This window comes from Hyalella azteca, unplaced genomic scaffold (genome assembly GCF_000764305.2).
Source record: "Hyalella azteca isolate HAZT.00-mixed unplaced genomic scaffold, Hazt_2.0.2 contig4670, whole genome shotgun sequence".
NCBI classification, from domain to species: Eukaryota; Metazoa; Arthropoda; class Malacostraca; order Amphipoda; family Hyalellidae; genus Hyalella; species Hyalella azteca.
In genome coordinates this window covers 89701-107800 of record NW_025934881.1, presented here as the reverse complement: position 1 = coordinate 107800, position 18100 = coordinate 89701, and the positions used below count along the sequence as shown (strand labels likewise).

The following is an 18100-nucleotide window of genomic DNA, read 5'->3' as shown; positions in this document are numbered from 1 at the left end:
TCGTGTCTTAGTCCGCCTATAGGGTAGAATTAATAAATTGAGAGTGTGAACTTTAGCGTCTTGACGTCAACTTAGGGTGTGAGCTTTAGCGCCTAAAACTTGACCGAGGTTGTAAACGCTGCACCTGAACCTATTAATGCAAAGTCAGGTGGCTCAGCATTGCACGATAAAGGTTCTACATTCGCAATACCTTCGGCCCGAGTGTTGCCGACGTAGCGTGGATGTTTGTTAAGTGTTGAAGTGCTGCCAGGCTTCTTATAGATGAAAGCTTCTTTGTTCAATTGATGCTTTCCTAAACGCACTAACTCTTTATCACAGCCTTCATCACTCATCACTGATGACTGATTGATTGAGATGCCGACACTTGAATCGGAATTTCCTTTCTCGCGCTCTTTTATTTAGGTTTTTCGGGGGCGGTTTTTTTTTTCCCAAAGAATATCAATTCCTGTAACTCTGAACTCTTTCGTACTCCTATAGTGTCGTAAGTTAGCTCTGCTTTAAAACATGTGCATACTAAGAACAATTTTCCGGCTGAATTAATCTCTTAGCCACGCAAACGTTCGTTGATTAGTTGTTTGTATCAATAAATTCATCTCAGTTCGAAACTGTGCCAAAAAATATTATATCGGTTACTCGTGCACGCAGTGCACGCGGCAGAATTATCAAGTCTAACGGCAAACGACTTAGCAAAATTTAATGAAAATGGAAGGATATTTTTGTGAAAATTTCATTTACTAAAAACTCTCTCCCAAATCGAAGTTCTCTCCGTCTCAAAAAATCTTTCATCGGCCATGAAGGAATGGCTTCGTGGTATCTTGTCTGTCGAGTACTTAGTCAGGATTCGGTTTCCAGCCGCAGTTTTATTTATGTCGTGCTCAATGTTTCGTGCGATTAGGTGGGTCTGTTCAAAAAATATCCCTAGTGCACGATTTGCAACTCTGAATTATATGATACGAAACGAAAGTTCTGTACTGAGCTCTTCGGATGCCACTTTTTCGATGTTGATCCTCAAAAATCCTACTTTGTTGCCAGCTTATCTATATTCCATGTGCCTACCCATCAATCCCGCGACTACATGCGATCAAATAACGTCTGAAAGCAATGGCAATTGCCTAAGACAAACCGTTTTCATTTCAATATGGCAACTAAACAGTTCTGTTGACATGGGGCCAATATATCATCGAGGACTATGTTGACTCGAAGTACGTTGTCAAAGTCTCAGCGCTATTGATGATCCTTGAGTTACTTTCAGCGTTCCACCGTTTGATGTTCACTGCCCACTTATATGTAAGCCTCCTACCAGCTGATCGTCATTGAATGGCTTTCACCTCTTCCTTGATTTTAAAATTGATCTAATCACAAGCAATTGATCTAATAACAAAACTAATCTAATCATACCTTCTTGTCGCCAAAATTCGTGGGAGTCACTGGCATCAAACGTCGGTGCATGGACACTGAAAAACCCTCTCATGGGACCTTATGTTACCGAGTCTGGGACTTCTCATATTGACTGCATATACGCATATACGATTGTTTACGATTGTCATTAACCACTCGTCTTTAAACAAGCTTATTCTGCTATCTTATACTAATATACGATTGTTTATACACGCTGAGCGTGTTAATGAAAAAAAAATGAAAATAGGTTTATGAATGAATTAGATTAGATTTTTTTCTGGTTTTGTAGTTGATGGTAATTGTACAATTGTTAACCGAGTTCTAATATTGATATTTATGTGAGGATCGGTATATTGTATGAATTTCGGCAAACTCGATTCACCGAGCTGTGAATTCACATTCACATATGAATTGACTGATAAAAAAGTAACTTTTCAACATTTCCCTAAAACAATGAATGAAGATATGCATGGAAAATTGTGCAAGTGTCATCAAGATCTCATCACTGTTTTCAATTTGATTGGATAATGTTTTTTTGCGAAAAACATTGGAACACAGACGCATGGTGGGAACGGGTGCGGCGGAAAAGTGGACAAGAAACAATGACGATGGCTGTGAGAAACAAAGGCAATATTCGCAATAAATTTAGTGAAACATAACCAGCTTTGTTTTGGCAGCTGAATTCAATCTATATCCATCCGAAAAAATAATACGAATACAAGCTAGGTGATTATCACGGAAACTTATTGGTTTGAAAGCTCTTTAAAAAATAACTTGTAAATATATCATTACAATTTATTTTTTTAAAGACATTACCTGAATTGACGTATCACTCAGTTTCAAAAATGACTTCGGACCAATGACGACCCCCTCTGTTAACGAATTCAGTTATTCGATTTTTGAAGTTCCGTTAACCTCGCTGAAGCATATTGACGGGTATGTTGGCGATGGTTTGGCGTATGTTGTTCTTCAAATGAGGTAGGGTCTTTGGACAGTCATTGTAAACAATGTATTTAAGAAAACCCCATAAAAAATCACACGAAGCCAAATCGGGAGATCAGGTCGGCCAAAAAAATCACCTCTCAAGGGAATGATGCGCTCTGCAAAATGTTGTCTCGGAAGATCTATTGAACATCGCGTTGTGTGGGCCGTGGCTCCATCCTATTGAAACCAGACATCCCTGAAATTCATTTCCGCTAGTTTTGGCAAAATAAGCGTCAATCATATGCGTGTACCGAGCTCCAGTCACCATTCGTTTTCCTCAAAGCGATAAGGGTTAATTTTGCCGGCTTCGGACACCCCGTACACCACACAGTTACGCGTTTACAATTAAAGAAGTACGCTTCCACAGCAAACGCACGCTGCTCACTTGTCCAATACATAATGGCAAATGACTAGGCGGGACACAGAATTTCATGACCTTGCCTTTCATGCCTTCTCCTTATCCTACAACTTCTGGCTGCTTGGCGCGAAATACAAAGCAGGAAGCCTCCGGGAATCATCCTGTATTTACATTTTAACGAAACGGAATAAAACCGTTAAACAAACAGGAACAAAAGTATATCATACTCATTTGGATCGTAAAACAACGGAATGAAATATACGTATAAAATTAAGAGAAGAAAACATAATGATTGCATCATTACTGACCGGAACGGAATCAATGTCCGCCAGAAACAAAAGAGAAAAGAAGCATCTGCGTCATAACGGACCGGAATGTAATCAATATCCGCCAGACGCAGAAGTAAGAAACACTGCGGAGGCCCGGAAACTCCGGAGATGAAAAGTCCGGTGGAAGAAGTCCGTGCTGAGGCCGGGTCATGGCCTTGCTTTCTAGGCCATGTAGGGGTGGAGGTGAGATGCCTATGGCGAGGAGAGGGTAATGGAAGCCTATGGAGGAGAGGGAAATTGAGGCCTATGGAGGAGAGGGAAATGGAGGCCTATGGAGGAGAGGGAAATTGAGGCCTATGGAGGAGAGGGAAATTGAGGCCTATGGAGGAGAGGGAAATTGAGGCCTATCTTTGGACAAGGCAGTTATCATATAACTGGCGGTGCCCGGGACATTGGAAATAGAGTAGAGTACTCAATTTGAATGAAGAAGTTTTGACCTCATGGGCAATTCAAAAATTAAATCAATGGACAAGAATGGCAGCTGTGCCTCTGAGCGCAATCCCAAGGATGCTGACGGCTGACCGAGTATTATTAGATTATGTAGGAAACTTGCGCCATCGTCTTTTCCAATTGAAAAACAAGAATGAATTCTTTGTGGCTAAGGCTTGCATCATATTTATTACATGAATTCCATCGTGGTTCGTTCCAAGTAACATATTAACAAATGTTGATAGGGTGCATACAAGCGGAAAAAGGAAGTTTTATATCGTCTTTTAATTTAATGGGTCAGGATAACGGCCACACTAGAGCAAAAATGCTTTTGCTATTCGGCCAAATTCTCAATAATTCCACTTATTGCAGCAACACTTTTCCGAAATTTCGGCTAAGGCGCGTTTGACTTGAGAGCTGAGGGAGAATTCCAGAAATTTATATTCATTTAATTAAAAAATTTTATCACATATTAGTATAGGGATGTCATATAATATACATTGTACAAAATTAAATTAATTTCATTATACTAATTTAATTTAATTATAATTTAAATTTGAGTCCATGCTGGAAATAACTGAACAGAAACGTGATGAATGAATGGCTGAATAATAAACTGCACGCATGAGTAACCACGTGCCACGAATGAATGCACGAGTGTATGACTGAATGCACCTGAATGGCGCTCGTTATTTTCCAGCAAACTTGAACTTGCCAGACTGGCGAGCAGCCAACAAGCGTTAAAGCTGCAGTGCTGGACCAGCAGATCTATACCGCCGCGTACGGCTGCTGCAGGTGTATATACCGCCGCGTACGGCTGCTGCAGGTGTATATACTGCCGCGTACGGCTGCTGCAGGTGTATATACCGCCGCGTACGGCTGCTGTAGCAAATAACTCCATTGTGAAGTGCTTAAATCTTCTCCTATGTTTGGCTATGGAGATAAATGTTTTTTTTCCCACTTCGTCCCTATTTCTCTTCCTGTATCTCTGTTTAGCTTCTCCCCTGCTTTGTTTTCTTGTTTGATTATTACGAGTATATTTTTCTTTCATTTGATCTTTTTATTATGAATAGTTTTCTCTGGGTCTATTTCTAGTAAATTCCTCATTGGCCGTGGACAGTAGGGTACTGTTTGGGTGCAATTTAAACTAAAGATAATGAGAAACTAAATTAGATGAATTGAACAATCGGAGAACAATATTGAAAGTACACTTAATCGAAGTACAAATCAAAATCGAACGTAGTCTGACACCAGACTATTTGCTGCTTAGAGCTGTAATATATGAAGCAATTCCGTGCAGCATCGCTGCTATCGAGATATCCTCAATTTTATATCTGCTGCTGCCGCTTCGCTGCACAGCTGTCCTGTACAGCCGCTGTGCTGCCGACACCTGTGCTCACTTGGCACAGCTGTGGCAGACTACAAGGGATTCACAGAACGAAACTGGGATAGCTTAAAATATATGTTGCTTGATAGGTGAAATTATTGTATTTTTACGCTGAAATGTGTATGATAGGCAAACGGAGCGAAATTGTGCATCGAGATTGCAAGGTTGCAAAATTAATTTATACAGCAAGGTGGCGAAATTAATACTAATTTTCGTCTAACTAATATCTCTTCCGGAATTATGATTTATATTATGCACCCATACGAAGTTAATTTCAAATCCGGATTCCAGATGTAAACACGTGTTGCATCAAATTAGCTCGTCAATTATTTATCGTAAGAATAATTATTTTCATTACATGAATGATTCTTAAAAATGTATGTAATTTACTGCTATTCATATGTGAACAGGAGCTGAATTTATTTTTGTTTTATGGTTTCCGAAACTTTATGTGACCGCACACCACTAACGTTTAAAGTACACTCTCTGCCGCTTAGAGAATTGAATTACCCGGACGTACCAACAATACTAGGTACATATTAGACGCTAATTGTTATTATTAGCATTCTTTCGATTGACCTAATGCGCTAATAATTAGAATTTTTACTAAGTTTTCCGTTTGAATTTCCCTGCGGGCAGCAGGGCCATGGAATTAGTCGCATGTGGCCTCTGTTGCAAATCGTTGTCTGATTATCTTGTGTTAGACAGTAAGCATTTGCTGCAAGAAAACATACATAAATAAAAATCACCCATAGCCTCTAAATTATTCGCGTATAACGTGGCAGGTGGTGTGCTAGCGATAATACGCTCAAGATAGTGTATCAGTCCCTGCTTAACATATATATAATATCGAACTGCTTGATCTAGATTGGCGAGCTATAAACACATAGATTCTGGGCTTAAACATCTTGCAGAAATGTTGCGGCATTGGTCATTTTGTTCCTTGGTTTGAACTTCGCGAAAATGGAATTGATTAAGCCTTAAAAGTTGAGAGGTGTTGTTAACCCCTTTTTTCATTCTTAAGAATTTGCTGCTATTGATTGGACGGTTTAACGTGGGTAATTCATCCTTTGAAGGTCATAATTATATTTAAAGCATAACAACTTAACAGCTTAAACCGGTAAACAGCTTAACAGTTTAATTGATGAAGAATCAATTAAACTTTGAGAATCCCCTTAGACGACATTTAATATTTTCAATCAAATTCAATGATACGTAATGACTAAGATATTACAAATCAAAACGCAATGGTAACTAAAATATACGTAACTGAGCACTAATCGCCTTTATTATATTTCAGAGGAAAACGTGGCAGTACAGCTGTGGTCAGAAGTGCACGCTCCGACATGTCCCCGGTCCAACCTCCCCGACGTCGTGTCATCTCAGCGGACCAATACGCGACCCACTCCAGACTCCATTCGTGTCCAAGACCTGCACCAGGACGACGATGTTGATAAACAAGGAACAAGGACAGGCATCTTGAAAAACGGGAAGTTCTGGAAGCGTACCGAGTTTAATAAGAGAAATGTTGTACTGAAAGATGATTCGCAAAGAAGGTCTGTGAGGTTCTCCGGTAGGGATGAATGCACGACTTTTGAAAACAGTCATGGTGATGAGAGCGGAGCTTTCGTAAACACATCCCCCCGACTACAGGAACTTAGTATGCTTTTAGGGAAGGATCCATGGCAGCTTGACTTGGGTTCTTCGGCACATGATCACCCCCTGCATTATCACCAGGACTCAGTCGAAGCGTCGAAACTTCAGGGTTTTGATGTGTGTGAGTTGGAAGACGATCACATAGCCGAGTCAGTGAAGCGTTATGAAGAAATTCGCCGTCGGATAGCTGCAGGTGAAGGCCGCAGGAATGTGGATGAAAACGATGATACGGAAGTATTAGAAGATCATCCCCCAGTAGATCCAGCAACCGCAGAATCAAGAATTCGAAGGTTAGAAAACTCCGACGTCGCTCATGGAGCTGGTGGTGTGATGAGAAGTAATAGCGAATTGCGTCGTGCAATTGAACAGAATGCCCTGAGAAGATCGTTAATCAAGTTCTCCGATGCTCGCAAGAAAGATACTAATAAGAACGACAAAAACGAAAAACAGGGCAGCTCTGTCCTTGAAAAATTGAAGTGGCTTACAGCTACAGAAGATTTAACGAATGGTAACTCGGATGATCGTTCGTATTCAGCAAGTGCAGAAGATGATACGATGGATGAACGTCTTGCGAGTTCGACGATGTCGCGGGAAGATGATGATACCACCATCAGAAACCAGCAGCAGGTTGTCGGTGGTGCCATGCAATACCGCCAACTTGCTGAAATATTCAACAAAAGCACGTCAATGAGAAGTGACGCTAAGACGACAAGTGATGTTGCGCGGGAGAGACATTATGAATCGGAGGTCGGGCAGTCTGGCTGTGGTGGAGCTGACTTCGGGTTAGACACGCCAACATTTACAGCCTCCCCTGTTGTTTCTTTTAATGAGTTAACGAGTGACGATGAAAATGACAAACTTCTATATAGCGGGGGCGTCAGGTATACTAGAGAAGGCACTCTAATGCCACCTCGCAGAAAAGAGCTCTATGTCAATAAAATTTTAGGGAAAGTAAGCAAATACACATTGAACGACATAGACGAAGTTCTACATGACGATCGTTCGTCTTCGGTGCCTTCGTCTTCCCAGTCGTCACCGCGACTATCTGGGAGAAGCGATGTGGATGGCACGAGTACCACGGAAAGTGGTTATGGTAGCACTGAGGTTAACGGTGAGCACTTTTCTTCTGCGCCTTCAGATGAGTTGGCTGAGTTTGTGCGACAAGACGCGGCGCGGCTCCAGAGGCTTCGGCTCAGATACCAAGACTCTGATGACCAGGACCACGGTTTCAGCAGCCGACCGGCAGTTAAAGGTATTAAGCCGAGATTTGAGCATCTGGACTCCCTTCAGCTACAAACGTCCACACTTCCTATCAAAGGCACTCAGCACAGTGCAGGAAGTTCGTACGGAACGTGGCAAGGCAGAGAGTTGCAGCGTTCAAACCAATTACCTTCCCTGCGCGAAGATATGCCGTATTCCAATGTTAATCATCATAGTGACCATAGGGACTGCCCAGAAGATGCCCGTGGCCATTTCGACTATTCATACAACACTGACGCGAACATAACGATGCCTACTGGAGTTTGTGTTCACATGCCCCTTAATGCAGAAGTCGATCGATCGCGTGATTCGACTTTAGAAAGACACTATAAACCCGGAGAAACTTTTTTCGTTTCTGGCGACCATAGAAATCCTATGAGTTGCCCCTTGGCCCATGATCCGATGCACCAAATAAATGATCGAAATATACCTTTGCAAAATAGGCACGAGTTGCACCGGACGGTCTCTTCGGGCCAATTTGGTTCGACGCAATCGCTGCAAGCGGCCACATCACGAAACCACCATCCTTCATGTGCGGCCAGAAGACCCATGTCTCTGCATGATCAAATGCTCAGAGACGGACAATCAGATCCGGCAACTAGACCAACTGATTTGCCTGGCAGACCGCATTCTAGCCTCGGACAATACTCTGGTACTCAGTATATGGAAGACCAAATGACCGAGAACAGAACTCATCAACCTCTGAACATTCGAGGGTCGTTCCCCGGGAATCCACCCTCTGTTAACTCACCATTACAATATCCTGAAAATTCGCTACCTCACCGTATCGTTTCTGCAACGCAAGGCAAGCATCCGCATAGTCCTCATGAAATACTGTCGCCGAGTCAATCATCACCAGTGGGCACCGGGGGCATTTCTTTGATGGCGTGTTACCCTAAACTACAGCAGAGATCGGCGTCGGCTGCAACCAACCGTTGTTACTCAAACCAATGGAACACCAATTCCCGTGGGTCATCGTCGGTGCCAAGCCATCTCAGCTACACAACTCCTATTGAGACCGCGTCAATGCCGAAGCAGTTTTCCGACGTACTTTCAAAGGTGGACATATTGCGCGATGAAAGAGGAGTACCTGAAGGAGCGTCATCATCACCACGCAGTTCTTATGATGCGCTGTACACTGGTCAGCTTTCTCCTCCTAGGTGTTCGGGCCAGGTATCTCCCCCTAGATATTCTGGCCATGTATCTCCCTCTAGGAGTTCTGGTCACGTTTCTCCCCCTAGGTACTCGGGCCAGGTATCTCCTCCTAGATATTCTGGTCAGTTATCTCCACCTAGATATTCAGGCCACATTTCAACACCTCGATATTCAGGTCCAGGTTCACCAACACGAGACCACGGCTTGATGGTCCGGCAGTCGGTGCTTCCTGTGGACCTCAGCTCCTGAGACTTGGCATCGCTGGAGCTGCAAAACACTACGGCGACAACGACAATCTCTGTGTAGACCTTCTTTCCGATCTTTTCTCTGGCCATTGATTTTTTTTTTGCAGCATTCGTTATCTTAAAAGTCGAAGAACCGTTTCAGTTTGCTATTTTCTATCTCTTCATATTTTGTACAATTTGTTTGAACGACTCAATAGCATCTAATTTTTTTATCTGCCTATGAGCTTAAAATTATTTGTTAGATTGTGTTTGCAAATATCGAAATGTGTATTTACGTTTTAAACTTTCCATTTTAACAACATTTATTGCGATATACATTTGAGTAAAAGTAGGTGGAGTCGAACAAATTTCACATATTTTTGACTTGTAATGCTTCTTTTTCTCATTGTTTGAAGGCGTTAAATAAAGTAGGATGCTAGTTCGTGAGACGTATAGTTCACTGAGCTCAATCCTCACTCATATCCTTGCCTCTATATATGATCTAGTCGGAATGTACTGAAGTCAACTAGCAGCTCGAGACGAACGTTGCCCGCTTGTAGTATACGCGCTATTACTTCACGTTCAAGCATTGAATTAGGGAATCATCCAAGTATGAAACAAAATTGCTTTTAGAGGCTGATAATCTTACCGTATTTCACTTTTGAACCAAATAATGCTTCTGAATGCGAGCCCTCCAGGGGAAAGGTTTTCCATCGACCGTTTCGCAACAGTCTGTTTACTAGTGTTTCCTTTTTCTCTTTACATAATTTCAATCAAATTATGAAATCCAGTGAACTTGATTGCATTTTACCTGAGGATATAATCAAAATTTCGGAGAAAGTTACGATAATTCATGAGGATATTGCCTGATCTTTTGAGAATTTTTCAATGCTTGAACTGAGAGGTAGCGCACCCATGTTGATTTGTTGGTCTAGAGTATGGAGCTAGCGTCTCCGCTTCAAAATGGACTGGTTCCATGCATTTCTATTCGTTGATCTCCGAAGACTTGAACAATGTACATGTACTGCCCGGCTTAGTGAAAACTCAGGCAAGAAATACCTATATAGAAGGCCAGTAAATTAGTCGGCTTGGGTGGTATATGGATGAACTAGCGTGCGTATCTCGAAACCAAAGACATTTACTCGGAATCGAATTAAATGGATATTGTATACCGGATGGTATATATGTATAAGCACATGATGTCAGTGAATCAACCAAGTGATGTCACGTTTTGGAATCAGCTGATGTTCAGCAAGATAGAATATTGAATTCTTTGAACCTACTGATGGAGTGATCTCAGTTGTGTTTAAATCACTTTTCTGTTGCATCTGGAACTGTTTCCTGAACCTTATTATGAGCTTTACGTTGTAAAAACGGTGATACTCGCGTGATGTCAAAGTCACCTAGTAATCAGCGTTACATCTAGTCATTTCCAAAGGCCCTATATACGGAAGTAGTATATTACTCATCACACAAAGATGAATGCGGATAGGGAAAAGCACATGTGGTTCATTATAACTTCTTTATTGCTCAGCGTCTGAAAGAATAAAAATACGTTAATTTATTTTATTCTAGGTTCTAACTCCACTTAAACTTAAAAATGGGCTATGTAACTTTTGTGGGTTTAAAAAAGAAGGCCTCGACGAAAATGATTTATCACTGGCATTATTTTATTGGCAGTCTTCCGCCTTTGTTGAGAATACTGTGCTGTGTATGTGGTTCTTTTGCAATTAAATTTTTATACTTAATATTTTAATATTAATTACATTACTCTGATGCGTTACCATATTGATTAAGTCAGTGTCCTGAAGATGAATATTTTATTTGGCAAGATATTAAAACTTTGATTGAATTTCAGCCTTGTACAAGCAGACGCTGTTAGTTTTATTTTGTTTCATCGCTGAAATATTACTATGTAATATAAGATAATATGAATGTATAAGATATTATTTCACCGTTCAGACATTCGACAGGAGTTTAGCTCGTGGCATGACTTGCATATTTTGATTTTAATCCTTGAACTTTGTATTTGGTTAATACTTCTTTAACTTAGCGTTACCAATAACATGATAATCAAAAGAGATTCGAATTATTAGCTTGGTGTTGAATCAAAATGCAGCCATTTATCCACCACCTTGTGTGAGTGATCATCTATACTCATTATTATTCAACTGTATGATACCATTGTGATTATAAACTTCTATACTGATTATATCCGTCTGTTGGCACATCATCTCGACAAGTGAATGACCAAATATATAATTTCAAACTACAAATCTACTGGCAATGAGTTACTGTTTAAGTACGGGTATGGGTGTGTTGGAGTGAACACTATATTCTGTTTTCGAATTCATTGATATTTGCAACAACATCGATATTTTTGCTTAAACTAAAGGGCATGTCTTTGTTCTAAACGGGAAGCTGACATACTTCTTTGGGATTTCATGTCTCTTTTCCTAAGAGAAGTGTTAGTGTTGCGAGTACATTTGGCTTTAAATCATGTGTACTGCCGATGGATTTGATACAAAGAGAATGTGTATCTAACTTGTCTAACTGCAACTTGTTAATTCACAGCCATAAATGAATGTGGGACACATAATATGGAGACTTGTAAAATACTCATGACATAACGTATCATTTGCGACTTCCCCGAAGTGATGAGCTTTCATTCTGGTCTGTTATGTAAAATTCTTATAATTGATTGGAGTCAAGAAGTAAAAAGCGCAATTTCTAGGGGATCTTCGTTCTGTACTCGTCTTTTTTTTCTAAAGTGTGTCCTAAATGAGGTAGCCACTTACCCATTCCAGCTCCTGCCCTGCTGAACAAAGTCTGGGGCTGCACTACCAGAAATAGTTACGAGTTCTTAACTCAGTCAGCCAATCACTGACGGTCAATCAAGCTAAAATCGCCAATCACAGGCGAGAAATTGGCCGCTACGTGTACGTTCGATTGTACGGGTCTTTGTTTGTTGTGCCACCTCGAGTCGCTCGCAAAAATGTCCGTCTGCAATATTTCTAATATTTTTAACACAAAAATTTAGCTAAAACGCACATTATTTTAGCTCGAAATTTAGAGAAAATAATGCCGTTTTTAGGTAGATTGACTGTATTTTTAATTTCAATTGAAATATTTTTAACACGCAAATTTTGAGCAATTTTGCGACCTCGAGTAGCTCGCAAAGTTTTCCGTCGGGAATTATTTGCCAGAATTTTGGTGGATTAACTATGTCCATTTAACTGTATCGTTTGCAATAAATTGCTTGGCAGTGTAAAGACTAACCGAGCAAGAAGACCAGAACAATAATGTCCTCATCACCATTGAATAAAAGGGTTACCGTTGAGCAAGGTCCGTGTTGACATTTTTGTTGAATAATTACTGTTTGTTCAGAGTTTATTATTTTATCTACATAATAGATGTATAATATAGGAAGTGTTATCTTGTATTAGACATCAGCCATCCTTTATAGAGTAACTGGTGGACAATATTACCGTGGTAGAGATCATTTACGTAGTTTTTCAGAGTAGTTCTATCGAATATATCTATAGTTTGTGTAGCTGAGTATGAAGTTAGGTTCATGTCATTATATTTTGGCGCGCACTGCAGTACTTGTGGTGTACCATTCATGTGAATAATTAATTCAGACTTGAATACATCACATCACTGTGATGGAATTTACTAGTGTATACATCATACTAGTGTATTTACACATGTATACATCACTGTGATGTATACATCACTGTGATGTATACATCACTGTGATGGGATGAGTCACACTGAGTCATCACAGGAGAAATCAATCATACTGCCCTCAAATTTGAGACACCTGTGGTATCGTATAAAATTGACTCACTGTATTATCTGAGTGATATATGCTCGCGAAGGCCCCACAATGTCCGTTTATTGACTACTATTGGAAGTCCATTTATTGTTTTGTTTTCAAATCACGACTTAATTTTGTACTGAAAAAATTCTTGTCAAGTTTTAATTTCTCGTGATCCGAAAGCGGTCAACATTGATTTATTAACACTTTTTGATAAAATTTTTACTTATCTGGGACAAAAGCCCTTTTGACGGTCGTTGGGCGCGTGAAAAGTGAATTCTTTTGAATTCACTTTTCAAAATTCACATTCAAAATTCACATTTTGAATGTGAAATTGAATGCGTAAAGCAACGCCGCGTGAAATCTGATCCAAGTTCAAATCATGAATCGCTTCGATCATTGAAATTTATGACGTTATTACAATTATATTTTGATTTTATTTGTTTACTATCCTCGATATATATTAGAAAGGAAATGTTAATAAATTGACAGTGGACTGACACGAGTTATTGTTTTCCCGATAAATGAGCGGTGATAAATAGCCCTAGGTGGTCCAGCGTCGCTCTCAATAGCGCATAATTTTATACATCTTAGAACATGTGTATAACTTGGCAATTTGAAGCTCGTCGATCATTCCTTAAATCCGTCTGCATAAAAATATTATTCTCGGAATTTTATTAATATTAAGCGACGATTTTTAAGCCACTTTCCCGAACACCAGCCGCTGTATCAAAGTGCTTCTGTTTATCAGAGACGAACATCATCAAACCTAAGCCACGCTTATTCTTTAGATTAAATCCGCTTATGTTTTGTTTTAGTCTATGATTAGAAGTGGATTTAAGTTCTATTTCATGTATAGTGGCAAGAACTATATAAATTATCTGCAGGCAGTTAAATGAGTGTTGGTTAAGGCTGTCATATATTAGTGAGTTAGTTCTGCCTCTAGCCTTGTTTGCTAGATAACTAACGCCTCTTAATTCAGCATTAATTCATTATTTGTTAGCATGAATGAGAAAGAAGCTTTGCTTGATTTAGCGTTGTTATTTGATCTAAATCAGACCGAAACTTTATTATTAGTAACCGACGAATTGCAGAGAGTTAAGAAATTTGCATTTCTATGTATAAGATCATTCTAAAACTGTGAAAATAAAGCAACGTACATTGGCAGTATATATAAACCAGTTTTTCATGTTTATCTTGATGACGTTAACCACCTTCGTTTGTTTTTGGTAATTATCTAAATATTCCTTTATGAAGAGTTATATTCAATTGAGCGTGTGTATGCAAAGAGCTAAGGTGAATGAATGTTATTGGTAATTAGTACAAACCAAAACAGTATTATTCGTAGATCTATAATTAGATTGTCGTTATTCACACCCACTGGCTGGAGGATAAGGCATCTTATATGACCTTCATACGCAGAAATCCTTGAGTTATAGCCTATAATATATGATCAAATTAATATATGAGTGCTATTAATTCTTATTAAACCTTGTACGAGATAAAGTGTTAAAAGTGTTCGTGTTAGAGTAGCCGCCTTTACAGTTCTCATGGAAGTGCAATTGAGACGTGCAACGACATTGCCTTCATTTTTGGTAGAAAGTTCATCAGAAAACATTTTATCAAAAGTTTCTCAGTCATGAAAGTTGTTAATACAATAAAATGCTCCGTATTCCCTGTGTAAAGGTTGAATATTTTGTAAGTTTTATTAAATGCATCTATGTTTGAAAATCAATGCAAAAATTAAAAATGTAGATTTTTCATTTTTCAGATGTCAAATTCAGATTTTTTCTATAATAACTTTTTGTTCCTTCGCTAGACTTCACTGGACACTCAAGGGGTTTGACACGGCTAAGACTTCGATACTTCAAAACAAGAGTTCAATTCTGCAAAATTTTAATAATTTTTGACTAAGATTGCAACATGGCAAGGGGTCTGGATACGCTATGACAAGGGTTTCGATACTTTATGACCACGTTTTCGTTAGTTAATTAAGATGTTGAAAACAGGAAGGAATTTATCGCAAAAATACATTGGATTTAGCACTTTTTGCGATAAAGATTAGAAAAATACTGACAGATTACATTGCTTCCAATGAGAACTCATGCATTATAAAGATGTTTTATGGAGACTAAAAAATTGTGAACGTTTCTTATTTGAAGTTGAGAATACTCACGGGACACATTTTTGTAAATTTAATTTTAGGTTGCATTTGAAAATAGAGAGATACAATTTCCAAGTAAAAATTTCTTTGGTTGTATGTCGTTTTGAATATGTATACATATATATATTATATCATAATATATACATTATGTATATTTCTTATATTATGCCATGTTGATAAGCATGACGTCAGGTTGATTAATGTTTATTCGAACGTCATACTACTAGAATAAAATATTATTTGAATTTTGGAATCCAACCAAAACTCTAATTTGAAAAATTGAGAGATGCCATGTGAAATTTATTAATAAAAGTTGAGTTTTTGTCACGACCAAAACGTATCCAGTTTTAATTATCACTTCACGCACAGTAGAGATGCAACGCAGACTGAATTCTTACTCATGTCAGTAAATATATTTTACGATGTTGAACTCTCTAAACTGAAGACTGAACATAATTCCATTCTGTTCGAAATTTTGGGTAATTTCTTCCGAGTCTCTTTCTTTTGCGTGGTCTTATGAACGCACTTGAGGAGTTGCGTAGTTCCACCAGCTTCGTCTTTTTACACACAGGGATCAGAATAAACTTTTTTGCCTTCTATTTTCAAAGAAACACGATACCTTTTCTCCTAAGATTGTTAAACCCTTCGTCTCGTTCGCTGCCTTCCATCTAATTGAGTGTTTTGTATATCTTCCTCGAAATGTTAGTGTTATGAAAAGTGGATTATTAAAGTTCTTCAAGTTAATGGAATACCATTCGAACTCCTTGTTGAATGCCCTTGTATACATACTGAGCACCTGCTGCTGAAATTTGATTAATATTAATGGTCGCTTGTATATCTTGTTCAGCATTGTGAACAGAGTTTTGTGTGGTGCATCGTATGATGATATCTTGTATATCTTGTTCAACATTGTGAACATTTTTATGTGCAGCGCATCGTATGATGATCTCTTGAATGTGTTGTTCGGTATGTTGGACAGTCTTCTGCGTGTTATGCACAAAAAAATAGAATTATGAAAGTTATTTATGTATAGTAGAAGAAAAAAATTCGTCGTCAGCAGGGCACGGAATTTCGTTTTGACGATGGCAGTGATCGTTTTGCTATCTCCTTGAATAGTAAATCGTAGTTGACGGTATGAAATGACAATCGTAAAATTTAAAGCATTGTATTTGAATAATCGTGGAAAGGTGAGATTTTCAAAGTTTAGGACAATAGCTAGTCATTTCATTTCAGAGTTTCCGCTCCTATCGACCAAAGATGAAATTCTATCTAACGTAATTTTTCGATGTTTTTAGTTTAGAAACTAGAATGGTAGTCATCCCTCCGAGGACAGCGACTGTTAAAAATACTATAAGCTCGCTATTTAAAATGAGTCGACTGGAACTTCAAACTAAGCATCAATGTCACACACTTCATCAAGATGTCGTACCACAGGCGCATACGACATGAATATAACATAATTGAAATATAATTGAATGTAAATATAATTGGCTTAATCTCGCGAGGTATAAATGAAAATTTACGGCTTGAGCAACCACGCTGTCATGGGTGAACGAGTATTCCTATTTCATTGGTTGAATTTGTGAGCGTATTTTATGAGTCTTGAACGTGATTGATGTAGCATCTCTTCGGATGGTAGACTTCCGTCAAACGATTTTTCATTCCATGATGTACAAAAGTGTATTTCCTTACTCGAAAAATAAATATTATGAATCAATTGAGCTTTTATTTCCAGAATGATGCTAAGAAAACTTGTATGTGGAATTACCGCAGTTATCATACTGCTGTGCTGTTTATCATGTGCTAATCGAATTATTTAAAAATCGCCCCCTTCCTACAAGGAGAAAAGGGGAATCTTTTTTGCGACAGAAGCTGTCATTAGAAAATAATAATAATAGCGTTTTCAGCGTTTNTCTAATCGTCCGGACGAACAATCTATTCTACGCGTCATTATTTAATCAAAAAGCAGAAGCAACCATCATTTAAACTCGCGAAAAAAAAGTCAAGAATATGTCTTAATAATGCTTTGAATGCATATTGATGTCTTGGGATGGCTTCACAGTCTGCCTACAATGTGAAAGAAAGATAGTTTTAGGTGCATGGCCTTATATGTGGTTTATATCATTGCGACTGCCGTCTACTCAGTTGATATCCCACTACCATTATACAATATATGAATCTTTTTCCAAACCGACTTTGCTGGAAAAATCCTCGTCGTAACTTCCCAGAAATGTAACCCGCCAAGAAGCTCTATCATCTAGACTAGAAATGGAAGCATGCCTAGTGTAAAGCCTTAGCATAGCTGTCGCCATTTATCGACGTCGACAGATCGGTTTGCCAGATCGTACGTCTCAATCACTAATACCTGGCCTTGGCGGCCAAGTCCTCAATGCTAATAACAAACAATCATAAAATTACCATGTCGGTGCTGTTTTTTGCAGATTAAGCACCAACGACGACCGTTAACTCCAAGGCCGACCGTGAAGCCAGTTTTTTAGCGCATTTTCTCATTTATGGAAAAAATATAACTCAGTACTCACTGCAGTGAGTGACAGAGAGCGCATTTTCTCCTCGACGAAAACTTGAGGTCACGGACGGACAGACAGACAGACGGACATGGCGAGCACAATAGTGCAGTTTTTTCATAAATGAGAGAATGCGCTAAAAAGGCGCTATTGTGCTCGCCATGTCCGTCCGTCTGTCCGTGACTTCACGTTTCCGTCGATTTTGAGAAAATGCGCTCTCGTCACTCACTGCAGTGAGTACTGAGTTATATTTTTTCGTACATCGTTCACCGAAGTTCATCTTGGAAGATGGGCGATTTCCAGTCAGCAAATGAACGACCTCACGGTAGACGGAAAGAGAGAACTTCTGACCGATCTGTTGGTTAGACGGCCTAAAACTCTTGAACATTTCAGATCAATTTAATTCAATAC

The 18100-nt window shown here is 39.1% G+C and overlaps 1 protein-coding gene across 2 annotated transcripts in view; it reads left to right on the top strand.

Annotated features, from left to right (window-relative positions):
• The window catches only part of LOC108677095, a 39093-nt gene extending 26868 nt beyond the window's left edge, over nt 1-12225 (top strand). For both annotated transcript variants that reach the window (XM_047880122.1, XM_018165244.2), the window contains exon 3: nt 6186-12225. In XM_047880122.1, the coding sequence (XP_047736078.1) occupies nt 6186-9205 (3020 nt within the window). In that variant the 3' untranslated portion in view covers nt 9206-12225. The remainder of the gene's footprint in view (nt 1-6185) is intronic.
• The last annotated feature ends 5875 nt before the right edge of the window (nt 12226-18100 follow it).